This window comes from Perca fluviatilis, chromosome 6 (genome assembly GCF_010015445.1).
Source record: "Perca fluviatilis chromosome 6, GENO_Pfluv_1.0, whole genome shotgun sequence".
NCBI classification, from domain to species: domain Eukaryota; kingdom Metazoa; phylum Chordata; class Actinopteri; order Perciformes; family Percidae; genus Perca; species Perca fluviatilis.
Window position 1 is genome coordinate 13,131,636 of NC_053117.1, and position 20,432 is coordinate 13,152,067.

Below are 20,432 nucleotides of genomic sequence, written 5' to 3' on the forward strand. Positions count from 1 at the left end.
TATCCCCTATAAATTATTCCAATGTTCTGACATTTTACAGACCAAGCAATTAACCCATTGATCGGGAAAATAGTCAGCCGCTTAAGCGACCATGAAAAGTTGTTAGTTGGAGTTAACTGCAGCCATAAACATGTCCATGTGTGGGATGTTGAATCCCAGCATCACTGTGATTGATTGGAGCGCATGTTCGATGCGTAATGAAGAAATTCCTTAAAACAACATGTAAATGTAAAAAACATAACCGCAAACATCGAAATAATGACAGTGAACAGCGAGTCAAGTTCTTAACTGGTTTAGAGAGAGACAGAGAGCGACCAATCCAGTACTCCAGCTCATGTTTTCCTCCCTTCACCCTCTGCTGGGGTGATTACTCTGCTTTACTCCAGCCCAGTCTGGTCTCCAGAGAGACGCACACACACACACTCCAAAACCCACGTTCACACACACACACACACACTCAGACCCAGAGTCCCAGTGGTCGGGCATGCATGTGTTGGAGCTCACTCTCAGCAGCTAACTTGGAGCAGCCTGGATGGAGCACTGCCGTGTGCTGGATGGAGAACCTGTGGACTGACAGCATCGTTCTGCACTGACTGGAAACCCTTAGCAGCCTGTTTTACCATGGAGTTTGGAAGAGTTTGGTCCAGATATCAGAGGACGGTGCTAATTACCATGATGATGTTCAAACTGGGTAAGGCTTCAACATGTGCAGTTTACCACAGCTGCAGGAATGTAAACACATCACCTTAATATATGCATTCATTCCATACATCAGGGTGGAACACTTTACACAATTTTTAAGTTTTTCGGGGGAAAAAAATAAACCATCCAGAATTATAGCTTTATCCGTTGCGTGTCTGAAGTGTACAGCATGTGTACAACCCTGTTTGTTTTCAGTACGTGCACATGCATGGCCATATATTGCTATGTGTGTTTAGAGAAACTACAGGACCATCCTGTAGAAGTATAATAGTTTGGTAACCCTTTATTTTATGGGTCTGTACTTTTATCATTTCAACATTAAGTGAATAATGTTCAATCAATAAGTACACTTTCAAATAATATTTTCATAATATTTACCAGTGTTAGCTGATGGGTCTTTTAGTCAGTGCACAGCAGGTCAGCTGAACATACACACATGGAAATCTGTCAACCATACAGTTAGTACACATATGGTGATGAATACATGAAAATAAATAAGGTGCCCAATCATAAATGAACAAAAAAAGATACTTATTGTACCTGTAATTAGTGTCAAATAACAACGTTATTTCCAGGAAACTTCCTAGGAAATCATTGGGAAATGATGCAGCTATAAGATAAAGTTTCCTTATTTATTAAATACCAGCATCAAATGTTACTGCTAATTGCAAAGAGAGAAATCCATCTTTTTAGCATCTTTTTTTAACATAATTTGTTTTGTATACTAAATGAAAAATGTATTTATGTAGTGATTTCTAAAGGTATCTGTGTGTATGTGTGGGTTAGGTCTCGAGACAGTACTCTACGTTACAACTCCCTGATTCACAACAGATAATCAACTCATTTAACAAGCTCTAAGTAGTTTCCTCATGACTCCCTAATATTGGATGAATCTGCAGCTGGTCCTGGGGGGTGTGCGTGTGTATGTGGGGGCGGGGGGGGTCGTTCTTGGTCGACCCTACCACCTTATGAAGCCCTGTTGACCTATTTTTCCCGCGACCTTCATTTGTGTGAAGCGTCTGAAGCTCGTTTAAACGGTGGCGCACCAGCAGCAGGGATTGGCTGAGGGTGGCATTGTTGGAGGTCACCATGGTAACGAGCTGAGCGTCCGGCTGCACTGCTACGCAGCTTTTTTGTCTTAGCTTTGAATGGAAGGAGTTATGGCTCTTAAGGACCATGGCAAGAGACCTGGCACTCTGAGCTCTTTAGGATTTCAAGAAAAAACACAAACGCAAAGCAGAGAACATACATGTTATGATAAAGATGAGGGTAACAGTTATTGTAAGATACAGGGTTTGCCTAGTAACACTGCCATATTCAAGATATTCTTTTAAAGAAAAGTCCACAAAAAAACATTCATAGTGTTTAACAACTAATCTACTGTGGAAACAGCTTTGAAAGTTAACCCTCCTGTTTTCCTCGGGTCAAATTTGACCCATTTTCAAAAAGTTTCTATATATCTATCTATATATATCAGAAAATTGTCAAAAAAATTACGTGGATGGTTCTATACAACTTTCTTCCAGAGTAAAATAAATGATCAGTTCACTACATTTATTTAATTTGGGTGTTTTATTCAATTTTATGGCATTTGAAGAAAAAAAAGTGATAAAAAAACGTTGAAAAAAGTGACAAGAATGTCGGAAAAAACAACAACAAAAATGTCCCAAAAAGCGCTGAAAGAAATTGACCAAAACATCAGAAAAAGTGACAAAGAACTTCGTGAAAAGTGACAAAAACACAGGGGAAAGAAACAAAAGTTTCTTGAGGTTTTAATTTGAAATTTTTACCCAGAAAAACTAAAAGTTGCATGGTCGACGGGAAGACAACACAAGGGTTAATAAGGATAGGGATTTGATTGGAAAAGGTCCCAAAACATGCAGGACTGTTGCCTGAACAACAGCAGTTTTAGGAAAGACAAAAAAATACCAAAAGAACCGTCCTCTGTGGGCCTCTTAAGCCATCTCCGGATGATACACAGAGGAGGCAACTGCATTCTTGGCTGTTCATTTAAAACTGTGACTAAGTCGAGGAGGATTTGCTCTGATAGAGAGGAACTACTGACTCAAAATACTGAAAATATGGGTGCATCTACAGTAAATTTATTTTAAAGGAGAAGCTAGCTGATAACGAACTAACTCCTTAGTAATTCCTCATTCCTCTTAATACTAGAAACAAACGCACATTGATTTTTTTATTTATTGTGATTGTAATGACTCGTTAAAAGCACATATTTTGCCCCCCAAACTAGACAAAAACATTGAATCAGAAATGAAGCAGTCTTTGCAGCAGCTCACACAGGAGACGATGTGCGTCTCTGACTCAGTGTGTAACTGTGACTGATTCAGAGAGGATTTGTGCATTTCTTTGTACAAAGCAAAGCAGCCACCTGCTGGGAAGCCTTTGGAGCACAAAGATGAACTCAGGCAGAGCTGCTAGTCACTTGTTGTGATTCAATAAAATTCCTCTGAGCCCAACTTGTGCGTTAGACAGGGGCTTCCCTTTTCTCTGTGATTCATAGCGTTGCTGCTTCCTCTGCCCTGCAGCGAGACTCTCTGTTGACTTTGTGTTGCTGTTTTTTAGTGACTCGGGGCAAACACTTTTTCTCACTTTCCCCCTGCCTTTTGCACCTGCCAAGAAGAAAAGTCCTATCTAATTTAAGGGTGTCTTTATCTCATTAGACTTGGTATTTTGAGAAATACAGAGGCCCTTAAAACAATAAAAAGTATACATTGTTTTAGCAACATATATTCTTTCAGCATAACATATTCTCACTGCCCTTAACTTTTATTTCCTACACACAGATTCTTGCAAAAAACACAAATCTATGTACATTGGCTTTTTAGATTAAAGGTCCCATGGCATGAAAATTTCAATTTATGAGGTTTTTAGACATTAATGTGAGTTCCCCCAGCCTGCCTATGGTCCTCCAGTATCTAGAAATGGTGATAGGTGCAAACCGAGCCCTGAGTATCCTTCTCTGCCTTTGAGAAAATGAAAGCTCAGATGGGCCGATCTGGAATCTTGCTCCTTATGAGGTCATAAGGAGCAAGGTTACCTCTCCTTTCTTTACTTTGCCCGCCCAGAGAATTTGGCCCACCCATGAGAGAGAAGACATCATGGCTTTCAAACGAGCAAAGTGTCAGTTGGTCAAGGCCACACCCCCACCCTCCACCTTGCCCCTGCTCTCTCCTCCTCAATAGCTACAGACACAGAAATGGCACATACTAAGGAAAGCTCATTGTGGGACTGGCTCTAGTGGCTGTAATTCTGCACCAAGGCAGAATTTCGGGAAAGAGACTTCAGATACAGTATTAGGGGACCACTAAGGTTTATATAAAAGAGACTTCAGATATAGTATTAGGGGACCACTAAGGTAAAGCATACAAAGAGCACCATGTCATGGGACCTTTAAGGTTTTGCTCTGGGTGTTCCTAATTTTAAAAAGTTGGTTCCCCCAAATTACAAAAAAGACTTTTCGATATATTTCAAACGTAAGTCTGGAGTTGTTCTATATTTTTCTTATTGTGAACAAATCTCACTGAAAGACAAAAAACAACTAGTGCGTTTACATGCACTTTAAAAAAACGATTATATTCCGTTAAAGGCCATACCCCGATTTCTCAAACGTCATGTAAACACCTTACCCCGGTTATAATCAGAGTTCTCATAACCCGGTTAACAGAGGTAGAGAACTCCTTTAGTAACCGGAGTATACACCTTAACCGGACTGTGATTGGTTTAAGCGTCTGCTTCAACTGCCCTCCCAACTCCGAGAAAGTTGATTTTGAACCGGACATACTCCGTCAGCGCGCTGTGAGCATGGATGTATTAAGAGAACGTAGTCGTTGCTATGACAGCGCACAACAAAACTGCGTTACCCGAATCAGCGGCGGTCAGCAAAAAGCAGTGTGTCTGTTTTACTTCCTGCCGAGGCAGCAGCGGACATCTGGAGATGGCTAAACCGACTGTCCATCTCCGAGGCTGTCAACGCTGTGTCTCGGCAAAAAAGTGGAGGGAGCGGGCAGCCCCCGCTGCGGCCCCTGGCTAATATTAACGTTAGCTAGCTAACAAAGTTAGCTTGCTAATTCCACCCGACACTGGTTCCAGATAATGTTATAATCGGTCGTCTGGCGGGAACATTGTGCTGTGTTACGCTGAAATAATAATGTGTAAATTAAACATTAAGTTGTTAAATTTGACTAATTTAGTGATCGGTCAACCGGAAGAGAAAGCACCGGAGGTAGAGTTACTCCTGTCAATCTCCCCATTCTTCCCCGCTCATGTATACAGGGAGAACTGGCCTAACCCGGTTAGTCACTTAACCGGAGTAAGACCATACATGTAAACGTACTGAATGTGTTAATACTCTCGGACTTCCCTACCCTGTCTGTGGCTCTAAGCCCCAAGTCCATTGGTTTCAACTGAAGACGTAAATCTTTATATATTATTATAAAATGTATAGTTTTTTTTTTTTAATGGATCAGTAATTTCATTTCATTTTCATCATGTTAACGTTACTCAAAAAGGAAGAAGTAGTTAATAATTAATCCACATTTTGTGCTCTAGTGAGTATTTCCAGCAGGAGGGCGGTGTATGTGGGATTAAGTCAAAATAAACAACAGTGTGTACTCATTTTAATGAAGTGTGTGGATCACTGATGTGTTTTAATAGTTTTTTGACAACTTTATGAAAATGACAGGTCTGGCTACTTCGCTTGTCATTGGTTGGCTGTCAAAAAAGCGCTTAACGTAGGGCATTTATTTCTAGAAAAGTTGAACTTTTTTCAACTTCAAAAAGACGCCCTGAGCTGCAGAAAAGAAGTCGTCGGTGACGTTTAAAAAAGTGCTCACGACTTTTTCGAAAACACCGTTTACGTCATAGGATTATAATGTAAAACAGATGCTGGCAGCGTAATAAAAGACGCCAAGTGTGAAGATAGCCTTACATGTGAATCTACTCCCGGCTTTGCATCAGAGGGAGTAGTGATCTGTGTTAAACCAAACCCCCACTGAACAGACTCTGGAAGAGCAGTTTAATCCTGACATCATTCTACCTGCCAACAGACAGTGTCTCTGCTCAGTGTTATTGTTGAACTGAGATGCTGGTACCAGTCAGTGCCAGGGATCAACCCTGTCTGGCCATAACCATGATCTATGAAGTGCTCCGTAATGGGGGAGGTGCTGGGAGGAGCTGTTATCAGCTCCCTGGAATGTGTGAAGGGTTGATTGGGTTTGGATGGAGGGGTGAAGAGTGAAGAGACTATCAGCCCTTCTCCTACAGGTTTCATGAGATTACAGGTAGCGCAGGTTAAAGTGCATGGTTCTGACTGAGATCAGCTTTACATTCTGTAGTCCAGGCAAAAGATCTTGGCTCTCTTTCACAAGTGAGGCGAAAGAGAACATTAATGCAAAAGAGTCAAAGATGATCTCAGTACTAGTGAGAGCCAACACAGGGAGGTAAAAGAGGGAGGTGATGCAAGACAGTAATTGGCTCAACTTGTGAAAAATTGCAGATTGAGGGATTTACGGCATTATCATCCTTCACAGGAAAAAAAAATATCTTTCTATTGCTGTGTAAACTTTCATGGTTCTTTGAAAAACCACAGTATACCATGTTATTTTCAAATGCATGTTGACACTTTCTTAGATATTCATGTTGAAATTTCATGACTGTTCTATGATGCAGCAGTTTCACATGCTTTACAGTTGCGTGTACAAAAAGCACTTGAATTTGTGGGCGACAGTGATAATGAGTGATAGATAATTGCCAAGAGATAGCCAATTTTGTATGGATTGCATTTATTTTTAAATGGTGCTAGGTGTTCCTGCATAGCAAAAGGCATACAGCAGACCAGTCACTGCTCCTGTTGCTACCATTTTTTTCAACCTACTTTCCTATGTTTTTGTATGTGTCTAAGTGACTGATGGGAACAACAATCTTTGACATTGGTCCAGTATTAAGCAAGATCGCAGCAGTCAGCAGCGGCGAAACAAACTACAATGTAAGTTAATAGGGCAGTTGTCCAGTTTGTATAAAAGTGCTCTTTTTGCCACTGACAGGCTCAGATTAATAGTCTAAGTGTCTGACAACATTATGGAAAGGATCCCTTCAGAGATAGATCTTTAAAACCTCTTTGAGACCTTTCTGTTTAACCCGAAACAGCTCTGAAGTAGCTAGCAATTTCGCAGACGTTTTTTATGTTTAAAAAAAGGATCTTACTCTTTAACAGAAATGTCAACCTCCTTAGAAATCCTTTCCATAATGTTTTCAGACACTTCAAATATTAATCTGAGCCTGTCACTGGCAAAACAAGCACTTTTGTGAAGGTAAATACAAGCTGGACAAATTAATGCCCTATTAACTTAGATTGTAGCTTGTTTCGCAGCTGCTGACTGCAGCAATCTTGCTTAATACTGGACTAATTTCAAAGATTGTTGTTCCCATCAGTCACGTAGACACAAAAGCTTAGGAAAATAGTTTTGTACACTTATATGCCTCGCACATGAAAAATTACAATAACAAATACATTTTGAAAATGTCCAATACTTTGCTCACCAAATACTGGCAAAACTAGTAACATAATAACGATAACAAAAAATAACCCTTAAAAGCATTTTGAGATTTTTCCTGTTAATTCAGCATTTAAAGACAGAATAAGGAATCATGGGCGCCTGAGTAGCTTACCTGGTAGAGCGCATGCCCATATAGAGGTTTACTCATTTGCTGCATGTCATTCCCCCTCTCTCTTCCCTTTCATGTCTTCAGCTGACCTATAAATGCAACTTCCAATGCAAATTGTATTGATTGATTAATTCCATTGCTAATTATTGTTAAATGTATAATTTTTTTATTTGATTTTGATTTAACTGAAAAAGTCTATAATTATTCCAGCGGCCCACTTTATACTCTGTGGGAGTATAGTATTTGGAGTTAGACATTCGACTAAGTACTATTTTACACAACAAAGCCATCAAAAGAGCAGAAAACATTTCCAGTCATTATAAATTCACTAACTAAGGTCTGATTGCACTTCACTGCACCTCATTCTAACAGTGTAAACATAGGTTATAAACACTATGCTATATTCAATTTAAACAGAAAGCAGAAACAACATAGCACTTCTCTGGATTTATCAGGTATGGAAAGCGTCAAGATGGTGGGAGGAGAAGTGAGAGACTGATGTGAGGAGAAAGAATTGGTGTTAGAGCAGATGAAGGAAGTTCTAGCAGATGCATGTGAGAGGAACTGGGGGTGTTTAAGTGGATGCAGTGGGAAATGAGAATAGTAGGTGTTGCAGGGAAGATAAAAACACATTGTTTCTGGGATTGTTGATGATTTATCCAAAGCAGCCAACAGGATACCGATACATTTCTGAGTATGGGTGCTTGTGGTGGAAATCAAGCACCTTTTTTAGAAGACACAGTGGGAAAAAAAGTGTGGATAGTTGTGATAAAGAATGGCAAGATTGTTGCGGACCATGGGGAGCATCACATAGGCGGAAATCGCTACAGCAGGGTCAGGACCCACCCCATCTGAGAATTGCCCCCTCCCCCCCAGATACATCATTAAATAATATATACTTCAAATAATTGTGTAAGTAGTAAAACAATACAATAGCAAAAGTGGCAAAAAAAAGTGTTTTAAGTTTAGAAACATTTTGAGTCCCCCCTCCCTTGCTTCACAGTGGTTTGGTCCACTGTTTGGTTTCTTCATTTAACTGTATGCAAAAGGCCCTGTCTGGTGGGACTCGTGGGAGAGAGCTAATTGCTTCAGTAAGTAGGCTGGAAGTCTGTTTTGTTCACTTTAAACATCGGATGAAGTGATTATTTTTTCTAATACAGATGATGCTGAGTCATTATTGAATTAGTCATGACAAAAAAATATGTATTTTCCAATGAGTCCGCTATGTTAGCAGTTATAACGTTACTTGCTAGCTTGTTTGGTAGCTTGTTGGATAGTAAGTTAGCTAGCTTGCGAATTCCACCCACCGGGCTTTCATGCTACACACTGGTTATAGAAAATGAGATGAACACACTCATCTAGCGAGAGCGTTGTGCTTTTCCACGCTGTGACAAGAGTGTGTAAATAAAACATTAAGTTGTTAAACTTTACTAATTAAGTGGCTGGCCTGCTGGCTGGCTAGTCAGTTAGCCTGATTGCTAGAAGGTGCAGTTCTCAGTTCAGCATCATCTGTATTAGAGAAAAGAATCACTTCATCCAATGTTTAAATTGAATAAAACCACTTTGCCAGCCTACTTACCAGAGTTCCACAACTAAAGTTACACATATTCTACAAGTACAATATTGTGTGTATTAGTTGTGTCCCCTTCAATAATTGCTCTTAAGAAATTTTATGTTTGATGTCCCCCCCCCCATCGACACCCAGTGTCAATACATTTTTTACATTTTTGGAGGGCAAAATAGACTGTAAAAATAGTAGAGATAGCATCCTTGACGTCGCCCATTGGTTAGTGGAAAGCCATTTTGAAGCCTCAAGTTTTCCAATACAGGCATCACCACCTTTTTTTGCAACCAGATGTGACGGGTTTTGACAAGAGTGTAAGCTGAGGAGGAAGACGCGGCCAAGTGTTGTTTATGGTTGCAATGGCACTGCGCTAAGCTAAACTCTAAAGGGGGTAAGTTGCTAAACTTTCAAACCTTCTGAAGCGCAACATGGCATCATGACTTTGCGTAAATATATACGCCACTTTCATAAAGCCAAATGGCGTGTTATTTCACGCCATTTTCAGCTATCCACGTGTATGATACACGCTGGAAACAGCTGATGTAAACAGACCCACCACGTGGCCTCGCCACGTTGCGCGTTATCGCGAGAACAACGTCACACGCCTGGCAAGAACAAAAAAAATGGTTGAGTTTAGGAAAAGAACACAGGGAAAGGCTTTAGTAACAAAACAGTGACAAAAACACGGAAAATAATGACTAAAACACGCTTACGACAACAACAAATGGTTGGGTTTAGGAAAGAAACATTGGGTAAGGCTTATTAAAAACAAAAAATTAAAAACAAAAAACGGCCGAAAAATCACCACACGCAAGGAGTGAACCCAGCTCTCCCAGGTGAAAGTCCTGTGTTTTACCCATCCACCACGTTCCTTTATACCACTCACTACGGCAGAAATGGACTCGCAATATAGGCCAATGGCGGCCGATTTGCGTTGATATACACGCAAAAATACGATTATGCTTCTTCATAACACGCAAAAACGGAATACAAATTGGCGTGTCATACATACGCCAATTCATGAGATCAGTCTGTGAAGCGAGTCATCCAGTGGAGATTTACCAGCAGGTAAAGACGGACCTCCAGCTACTGCCGCCATTCATCTGCGTGTACGACAGTACAAACTTTCCCTTAAGTTACCAGCTAACGATAGCGCTAGCGCAAGCTTGTGTTGTAAAACAATCTGATCAGGATTGTTTTGTGGTTCGAATCCGATCAACTACTGGCTTGAAACATGTGAGTTGATTTTGAAAAAAGTGGCGAGTTCTCGGAGAACAAAGCAACACAAAGCAGGTTTCAGTTCACAATGTTCTAAAGGTTTAGTGAGACACACAAGGATATACATGTTTTCGAACAATCGCTACATTCATTTAGATGACGTGTAGTAAGATACAAAAGAGTAAGGATGGGCAAAAGGATTGTCTCAAGGTTTGCTCACACAGATAGGAAAACAGTGTTGCAATTTAGGATACAAATAAAACGAAGAACGACTTTCTTCCGAGTTCTCACAGAATGGAATGTGGAATGTAACATTACTCACAACAGCTTGGTTGGGAGTACACTGAACAAGACATTTTTAGGTGACCAAATGTTCCAATTAACTTTGATGAAAAGTATCAAAGTTTAAGATGGAAACATGGACAACACCCAAAAAAGAGTTTAATCATGGATGTATTACATTGGCTGGCGCATATACCAAAAAGGTTTCCAAGATTCCTGGTTTACTTCTGTGATATGCGGCCCACTGAATATGCACAGGAGTGTTTCTCCTGCAGGCAATGCCCGCGAATTCCCGCTTGCCCCAAAGACTTTACATTGTGATGACGTCACATGTTTTAATATTGCTTGAGCATTATATAGCTTTTTTACAATGGTGGCCTGTGGGGAAAATCCTTTGTGGGACGCAGGGGGATTTCTTTTAGCAATATTGCTAGTGGCCACTAGAAAATAAATGGCAGAAAGGCTAAGTGCTATTCCTGCTGGGGCTGATTTTAATGTACACAGTGCCATGGTTAGCATTGCTAAGCTTCTAACCTGATTGACAGGTCAGCGTGTAGCCACATCCCTAAAGCATCCCCAGCTTTTTGGTCAATTTTTAAATAAATAGGACCATAATTTACAAAATAAACATCATGCTGCATTGAAGAAGACTTGAATGTAGCAATTGAGCAGTAGAGTAATTTTCCCAAAGACTTCTATAGAAGAAGACTTCTTTTTGCTGGAAATCAGATAGAATGCAAGTTTAAGGCACTTCCGCATTCACTTCACTTTTCATGTCTAGTAGATTCATCCATTATTTTTATAGTCTTTGTTTGGCAATTAGGCCGGTAGCTGTTGAGCCATCTTGCTCTGAACCAATGTGTTGGACAGATGGAAAAAGTGGTCAGACTGAAAAAAGAAGCAGCTAAGGGGTTCATGTTTAGCATGAGTGTGATAGATAATCATTGCATTTTTTCAGGTTAGTCATATTACAATTGTTCTACACATCACAGTCTTAAGTTCCAAACTGTTCATACAGTAAGGAGTGAAACTTTCATTGGCAACACTGACAGCTGCTAGCTTGGCCATGTAATAAGTTTACTTTTAACACCATCTGCTGTGTCCTTAAGTTCAGAGGAAAGAGGGGCTTGTCCCATATAGCACCGCTAAAGATCAGAATTCTATGTAGACCACTGTAAAAGCCGGTGGGTAATGCAACTTAAGCCTACTGTATGAGGGAAGATCAGTGTACTCTGTTAGCCAACAGGTATTTAGTTCCCTTAAAGCCAAGTGAAGTGCCAATTCTCAGTTGTATACCTTCACATCAATCCTTTGTTATTATTTAGTATGTCCCATTAGTCATATTCTTGGGAACATACTGGATCACGGAATGTAAAGAGGTAATCTGTGAGTTTATCTGTATTTTTGGAGATTAGCGCTCTCACTTCTTTGGTGTAGTTCACTGAGGTCACTTTTTAATCAAAATGTGTACTGTAATGTGTTTACTTGTAATTTCTATTAATAAAAATTAACTTTCTTTTGATGGCACTCTTGTCTTTGTCTGTTCAGCCATTGTTGCTAACTTCTTACATGATGTAACTAAATCCACATTCTAGAGTTTTGCCACTAATAAATAACCAAGACGGTGAAAACAACTTGTAACAAAATGTACATACACTACAGGTCGATAGTTTTAGAACACCCCAATTTTCCAGGTTTTTATTGAAATTCATGCAGTTCAATGTCTTATTGTACTCTGAAATGAAAGAATAGAACAAATAAATAATTGAAGTTAAAAAAGAAATCATGGAATCAATTTATAAACCAAAATGTATTCTCAATTTTTGACTCATCAAAGTAGCCCCCTTTGGCAGATATAACAGCTGAACACACTCGTGGCATTCTTTCTACATTGGAAATCAAATATTCTTCAGAAAGTTCTTCCCAACTCTGTTGCAGAAGTTCCCATAAATATGTGGCACTTGTAGGTTGCTTTGCTTTCACTTTTCTGTCCAGTTCATCCCAAACCAGCTCAATGGGGTTTAAGTCTGGTGACTGTGCTGGCCACTCCATGTTTTTAAGCTTACCATCTTGTTCTTTTTTGCTAAGATAGTTCTGGCATAGCTTGGACTTATGTTTTGGGTCATTATCTTGCTGTAGGATGAACCCCTGACCAACTAGGCGCATACTAGAGGGTACTGCATGGCACTGCAAAATGCTGTGGTAGCCGTTTTGGTTCATCACCGACCCTGGATCCAGCAAAAAAGCCCCAGACCATCACGCTTCCTCCTCCATGTTTGACAGTTGATGTCACACACTGAGGAACCATCCTTTCGCCTACTCGACGGCGTACAAAAATCCTGTGTGATGAACCGAAGATTTCAAATTTTGATTCATCAATCCATAGCACCTTCTTCCAGTCTTCAGTAGTCCATTGATGATGTTTCTTGGCCCAAGCAAAACTCTTTTTCTTATTCTGACGTCTTAGCAATGGCTTTCTTGCTGCAACTCGACCTCTCAAACCTGCAGCTCCAAGTCTTCTCTTTACAGTTGAAACTGAGACTTGCTTATTACGACCACTATTAAGCTGTGGTTGAAGCTGTTGTCCTGTGAGCCGCTATCATGCAAGCTGTTGACTCTCAGAAACTTGTCTTTCTGCAGTACAATACTGTTCAAATAATGCTCACGAGGGTACGGTACCACAGTGTGTTCCAACAATACTTTTATAAAAAAGGGGGTAGTAAGTAATCCAGACAAGTTGGAACACCTGTGGGAACTGGTAGCACCAACTTTCAAAGCTGGATCAACCTCCATTGCTGCAGAACAGCTTTACATTGTTTACCCATCTCTTGTTCCCTGAAAAAGGCCTTTTTGTTAAATTCTGAGATGTACATTATTTTTCAGTTTTGGGTAACCTTACTTTTTTTTTAACCTCAGGCAGTTCACCACTTACCTTTGTACCATTTCAAGCTATTCATTGGACTTGAACTGCTAAAATTTCAATAAAAAACTAGAAAAATGGGGGTGTTCTAAAACTTTTGACCAGTAGTGTATATATATATATATATATATATATATATATATGTAATTTAAAAAAGGTCTTTACTTAAACCTGCATTATATGAGTTGTTTGACCACTTGGGGCAACAAGTTGTAAACACAACAAATGACAAATTCTCACATTCTAAAATTGATATTCAATCAGATTAGATTAGACTTTATTAATCCCAAATTAGGAAATTTCATTGTTACAGCAGCAAAATATCAGACACACAGCATACATACAGAATATACAAGAAATACAAATAGGATAGAATGTATTCAAATATTCCAAAAATATAGTACATATGTACATACAATTTGGGAATAAAAATGTACGACTACTTAAACAGTATTTATAAAGATGTAAGTATAACCTGTTTGTGGAAGTTGAACTTAGTGCAGTATTGCGATGTTTATGAGTCTTATCTTACATTTAGTGATGAAGTTTTATTGCCTGTGGTAGGAATGATTTCTTGTAGCGGTCAGTGCGACACTGTAGCGGTCAGAGCCTCTTGGAGAAATTGTTGGACCAGTGTGGGGTGAATATTGCTAACGTTTTAGCATGCATTTGCGTATTTAGACTGCCAAGAGACACATAGCAAAATTTGTATTGATTTGGAGCTGTCAAACGCACTGCAACTAAAAAAGAAGCACATGCAAATAGACAAAACATAAGCAAATTAAGGAAACATCGTTCATTTGACAACACATGCGCAGCATTTATCAAACACGCTGCAAATACACACAACACAAGCAAATACACAAACATTGCATCCAGTTTACACAACAGAAGTTCTGCAGGCCTCTAGGGGGAGTGCTAAGTGGAACAGTTTGATTGAGAAAGAGAGAGAGAGAGAGAGAGAGAGAGAGAGAGAGAGCAGATGAGAGGTTTGTTTTGGAAACGGGAAGGAAAGTGTAGAAAAGAGGCGACATAAAAAGTTGCATATTCATTTTGGCCCTAGTCTTTTACAGTATTATAAAAGAGCTAACGTGTCAGAGACTGACTTCTACAAGAGCTTGCGTGCTAACACTAGTTAATGTTACTGAAAAGTAGAACACTTATTAAAAATCTAATAAAAAAATTTGATAAACAAAATATCCACTCTCTCTGACATAACTGCACCTTCCGTTGTGTAAAGTGGATGCAGTGTTTTTCTGTTGCATTTGTTTTCGGGGTTTGTTTGCTTCTCATTTTGCATCGTTTCTCTATTTGCAGCGCGTTTATGTATTTGGTTTTGCTGTGCATGTTTGCAATGTGTTTGCTAAATGCTGCACATGTGTTGTCAAATTAACGAAGATGTTTTCTTAATTTCATTGTGTCTTGTCTATTTGCATTTTGTTGTCTTAAGTTGCAGTGCGTTTGCCCCTGTTGGCCACTGTAGTTTATGGTCTTGGTATATGCAAAATTTACTTTCCTTTTAATTCACTTTTGGTCTCCATCAAATAAAAATATACGTTCACCAGATAGTCTCTACATTTGTCTGTCAGCCACCCCAACGATGGACTGTTACATCTGCTGCTGTCTGGCAAGCGGTAACATAGCCTTAAGGTATGGCCCAGCAGGGTCTAGGACAGTTCTTTTCATCAGGCAATCAGGCTTATGAACAATGGACATTAATGACCTGTTGCCTGGGTGGGGGAGTGAACCAAACAATAAAGTAGTGTGCTGGTAAACAAAAAAATTAAAAGTCATAGAGCTGGGGGAACTGCAGACCTGGTCGTAGTTCTCATTCAATTTCAATTCAATTCAATTACATTTTATTTATAGCATCAAATCATAACAAGAGTTATCTCAAGACACTTTACAGATAGAGTAGGTCTAGACCACACTATAAAACTTACAAAGACCCAACAATTCCAGTGATTCCACCAAGAGCAAGCATTTAGTACGACAGTAGCGAGGAAAAACTTAGGGAGAAACCTCGGGTGGTGAGGAAAACTTCCTTTTAGGGAGAAACCTTGGACAGACCTAGGCTCTTGGTAGGCGGTGTCTGACGGTGCCGGTTGGGGGTGTGATGAAAAGTGGCAATTATAGTCACAATAAAGATAATGGCACTATGACTAGAAATAGTAGTTCTAGTAGTTCATGGCGTAGCATGGCACTGCAGGGCGTAACTGGGTGTAGCAGGGCATAGCAGGACATAGCAGTATGTAGCAGGGCGTAGCAGGGCACTGCAGAGCATATCAGGGTGTAGCAGGGCATAGCAGGGCATAACAGGGTGTAGCAGGGCACTGCAGGGCATAGCAGGATGTAGCAGGGCGTAGCAGGATGTAGCAGGGCGTAGCAGGGCAATGCAGAGCATAGCAGGGTGTAGCAGGGCATAGCAGGGCGTAACAGGGTGTAGCAGGGCATAGCAAGACGTAGCAGGGCACTGCAGGGCATAGAAGGGCACTGCAGGGCATAGCAGGATGTGGCAGGGCGTAGCAGGAGGTAGCAGGACGTAGCAGGGCACTGTAGAGCATAGCAGGATGTAGCAGGGCATAGCAGGGCGTATGCACATAGTCATTTTATCCATTGTTATATAAAAATATTAATTGGCGCAGCTTTAAAGCTTAAATCTGCTGTAGATGGACAGCAACAGTCAGAAATGGTCCACCTTGAATGAACTCAACCTTCGTGTGGCAGTGGGGAGTCAAATAAAAGCACACAGAATGATTACATTAGACAGTAATACTTAAGCAAAGGAAAAAACATGCATAATATACACATAGTATGTTATATAATGGCAGTATGATGCAAAACATTTTTAATTGTGTAAATGTACCTTACACAAGAATTTGGGATGGACCAAGACGAATATGCAATGTTTTGGCAATTGGATACCACCTCTCTCCATCCCTGTTTGGGATTTAGTCTGTTTAGAAAGATAATTCTTTATAGAAAGATGTCTATTGCATCTTAAATTCCAATTTTGTCTTCCATTCCAGGCCTACTGTGCACAGTAGCAGCAGACTCGTGTTTGTCATCTCCCTGCAACAATAATGCCACATGTCTTGACCACCTGGGTGACTATGTGTGCGTGTGCCCCAAAGGACCGGTGTGGTACATGGGGAAAAACTGTGATGAGCTGTATGACGCATGTATTATGGCGCCCTGCAGCAACTGTACCAGCAAGCCTGGGACTGACGAGTTCACCTGCCATTGCCCGGACGGCTTTACAGGGCTAAACTGCACCCAGGATGTAGATGAATGTCAGAGCAACCCCTGCAAAGGTAACCAGTCCTATTGTGTCAATGGAGTCAATGGCTATTCCTGCCACTGTCCCCTGGGAATGGGAGGGCAGGACTGCCAGGAGAATGTGACTACTTGTTCAGAGAAAACATGCCAGAACGGTGGCACCTGTATGGACATCCCTGACATTGGGCACATGTGCCAGTGTGCGGCTGGGTACCAGGGGAGGAACTGTGAGGAAAACATTGATGAATGCCTGTCTGAGCCCTGTCAGAATGGAGCCATCTGTAAAGACGGGGTTAACGCCTACCAGTGTTTCTGTGTGCCTGGATTTCAAGGCTACCACTGTGACTTAGACATCAACGAGTGTGCATCTCGACCCTGTCAAAACAATGGCACATGTCTGGATGAGGTGGATCACTACAGGTGTGACTGCGCTCCGGGCTTCAAAGGTAAGCCAATGTGTATAGTAAGCCAGGGTTACATCTGGCTGGCTTTTTGAAAGGAGAAATTGTATTTATTTATTTATTTATCCTTTATTTAGCCAGGAAGTATTATTCAAGTATGTTTTGGATCAAAGCTTCTTAGCTAATGATCTGACATTTTGTTATTGATTACCTAGAGGGTAAGCCCTAGGGCTCCAGACCCTTGGTGGGTTAGGGTTAAAATACCAATTCCATGTGTGGCAATACATTTGTGGTAATTTTGTTGATTTTATTAAAAACCTATATTTGGTGTGTATTCCTTAATCAGAAAGGGTTCTGGTTGGATTCGCATTTCAATCCCATTATCTGTCATGTTGGATAATTCAGCACGGAAATTACTGTTTAGTGAAAGAAGTAGTGCACAGTAGCAGCTGAGTTTTTATACCACTGAGTACTCTATGAAAAGAGGTTGCATGGCTCTATTTAAGTAGAATTAGTCTGTGTAGCAGTTGTCCATCTGCAGCTGAGTTCTTGGCAGCTCCAGTGTTATTGTGTTGTATCTGTACGTGTGCAAAGATAATTAGGTGTGTCGCCAATCCCACTCCTTGGCCCACTGCCATCCCTGGTCTGTTTCCTGCAGGGATTAATTGCGAGGTGGAGATCGATGAGTGCGAGGTGCAGCCCTGCCAGAATGGCGCCACCTGCCGAGACCACATCGCCACATACACGTGTGAGTGCATGGCCGGCTTCCAGGGTCAAGACTGTGAGGTCAACATAGATGAATGTGCCAGCATCCCCTGTTTGAATGAGGGCAAGTGCATAGACGGGGTCAACAGGTAGGATTACACACAGGCATGCTTTGAAATGCAATACAACATCATGTATAAACAGTTACACTGATACATACAAATGGAGTGTAGTACATGTGAGGCAGAATGCAATTTCTTGACAAACAGACCACTGATGTTTGAGTTTTTTTAACTAACAAAATGTAGACATATACCGTCAGCTGGTGTGATGTTGATTACCTGAAACTTAATAATACCAGAATTAAGGAGGTATTGACCTTTAAAAAAATTAAAAAGGTGCAGGCTGAAATGAAATTGTTTCCTCTTCTTGATATGTAACTGAACTTGTCAGAAAATTTTGATGCTGTTTGTAACATGTTTTCTATCCTTTGATTGTAAATCCGAATTTTGTTTCCAGTGTCATGTTTATGTAACAACATCCATGCCAATAACAGAAAAAGGCTTAACAAGGCTAATTTTATAGTTGGTTTGACTCAAGATTCTCAAGAGAAAGGTATTAAAGGAAAGAAAGAGGGGAGTTCAGAACTTACTTCAGACCCTTCTTCAGTTTGAAGGTTGCCCTTTGTAAGGTTTAGCAGTCCAAAAAGTATGTTGGTTGACCAGTCACCCGCTTCAAATGTTATCAGCCGATTGAATGGGTGTTACCAGTTAACAATACCATAGAAATAGATAGATAGATAGATAGATAGATAGATAGATAGATAGATAGATAGATACATACATACATACATACATACATACATACATACATACATACATACATACATACATAGATTTGATGCGGTAGGGCCAACTCTACCAACCAGTTGACTCAGTTGGTTCTTGTCCTGTGTAAAACCAAATGTGACAATTACTTTTTTGAAGTTACATAGTACATAGTAACTTTTATCTCACGTCATACATCATGTTCCTTACGTAAAGTCCTTAACTAACACCACAAACGTTGTTATTTCAACCCAAACCCCAATCTTTTACTCAACCTATCTAAGTAGTTTTTGATGAGATGTCCGACTATGAATAATGTGAGCTTTGGTGGAATTTAATCAAATGCCCAATTATATGAAGGTTATATATTGAGTTAGATGGGGGGCTGTAAGCGATCACCGTCTTATCATAATTAGTGCAAATTTCTATATGACTTTCTATACTCTGTCTGTGTTTATATTTCCCTCTCATGTTGAGCCTGGTAAGGCCGATGTGTCATCCAGCAGTGTGTTGTGTCAGCCTGAGGCTGCATGGCAGACATTAAAGTTGACTAGCAGGGATAAGAATTAATCCACTTACTGTCAGCCATTGTGATGAGTCATTAGATGGCTGGAGGTGCTGAGAATACCTGGTAGAACAGCAGGGAGTGAGGAGGATGGGTAGGATACGAGACAACTGATCTAAACTGGTCCAGAAAACAGTATATCAGTGAAGGTTTCAACAAGAGGATGAAGTTGTTAGACGCCACTCAGCTGATCACCCTGAGCACCACCGTTTTAAGTGCACCTTCAAAAGGTCAATACAATGATGAGGAAATAAGTGCAGTTATTTTCTTTTATTGTATGAATCAGCTGAAATAATGCTGTTTTATTAGTTGTGGCCAATGCACAAGGTTTTCAGATTTCTATTAACCTTGTTAATTACAGTCTTTGCAACGAGTACCGCAACATTCTGTTTGTCTGTCTATTTAAAATCTTGTCATATATGTTTGTATTCAAATATTCTATCATCTTTCTTTTCTATCTATCATCTTAGTCTGGTATGACCAGTAACATATGGTTGTTAATGTCAGCAAAGTTTATGTAGATATTGTTGGGTACAGTTACTGAAATAACATTATAACTCTTTTATAGACCGATCACCGTGATGTCTCACTAACAAAAATGGGTAGACAACTGGCCGTTGATTTAAAATCCAGAGATATGTGAAATCGGCAAAGTTGTTTATTTCTGTTGTCATTTTCTACTGTGACATTTTGGTTAGACCTATCTGTGGTCTCTGCTGTGCTTATTTTCTGAACTGTGTTGCTTTGCTAGCGCCTTTGATAAACCAAATCTAAAGTTACAAACAGCAACATGTCACCGCCGGTCGGACTGACTGCTACTGTAGTTTGGGTGGTGTCATTTTCTTTAGTCTGTGGCCCAACAGGCAAATTAGGTGTGTTAGTGTTGACATATGAAAGCATCAAAAATGCATTTTAGATGATTGAGAGTAGTAAACAGTTGTTCCTTGTCCCAGTTTGCTCAGCGCCGTTTAATTGGATGTATAGGGACTTTTCTACCAGGAAGTTATTACAAACATTGTGATTGGGTATATACTTGGTTTCTGTTGTATCATCAACATGTTTGAATGGTTTTATAACTAGAGTTAAAACAAGTGGTAACCCAACGCACCTGAACAAGAGACATATTTGTTGTTTCCTACTTGTGGTGCCACTTCACTCACTAGGTTACCTAATCCGTTAAAGGGTAACTACCATTTGTTTTTCAACTTGGACATTATTTTACTATGTTTTTGTGTCTAAGTGACTGATAAGAACAACAATCTTTGAAATTGGTCCAGTATTAAGC

General features: G+C 40.1%; 1 protein-coding gene across 1 annotated transcript in view; it reads left to right on the forward strand.

Annotated features, from left to right (window-relative positions):
• The first annotated feature begins 462 nt into the window (after positions 1 to 462).
• Positions 463 to 20,432, forward strand: part of LOC120560904 (protein crumbs homolog 1-like) — a 48,272-nt gene continuing 28,302 nt past the window's right edge. The window contains exons 1-3 of the mRNA XM_039803795.1: positions 463 to 691; positions 16,400 to 17,095; positions 17,709 to 17,904. Of these exons, the coding sequence (XP_039659729.1) occupies positions 622 to 691; positions 16,400 to 17,095; positions 17,709 to 17,904 (962 nt within the window). The 5' untranslated portion in view covers positions 463 to 621. The remainder of the gene's footprint in view (positions 692 to 16,399; positions 17,096 to 17,708; positions 17,905 to 20,432) is intronic.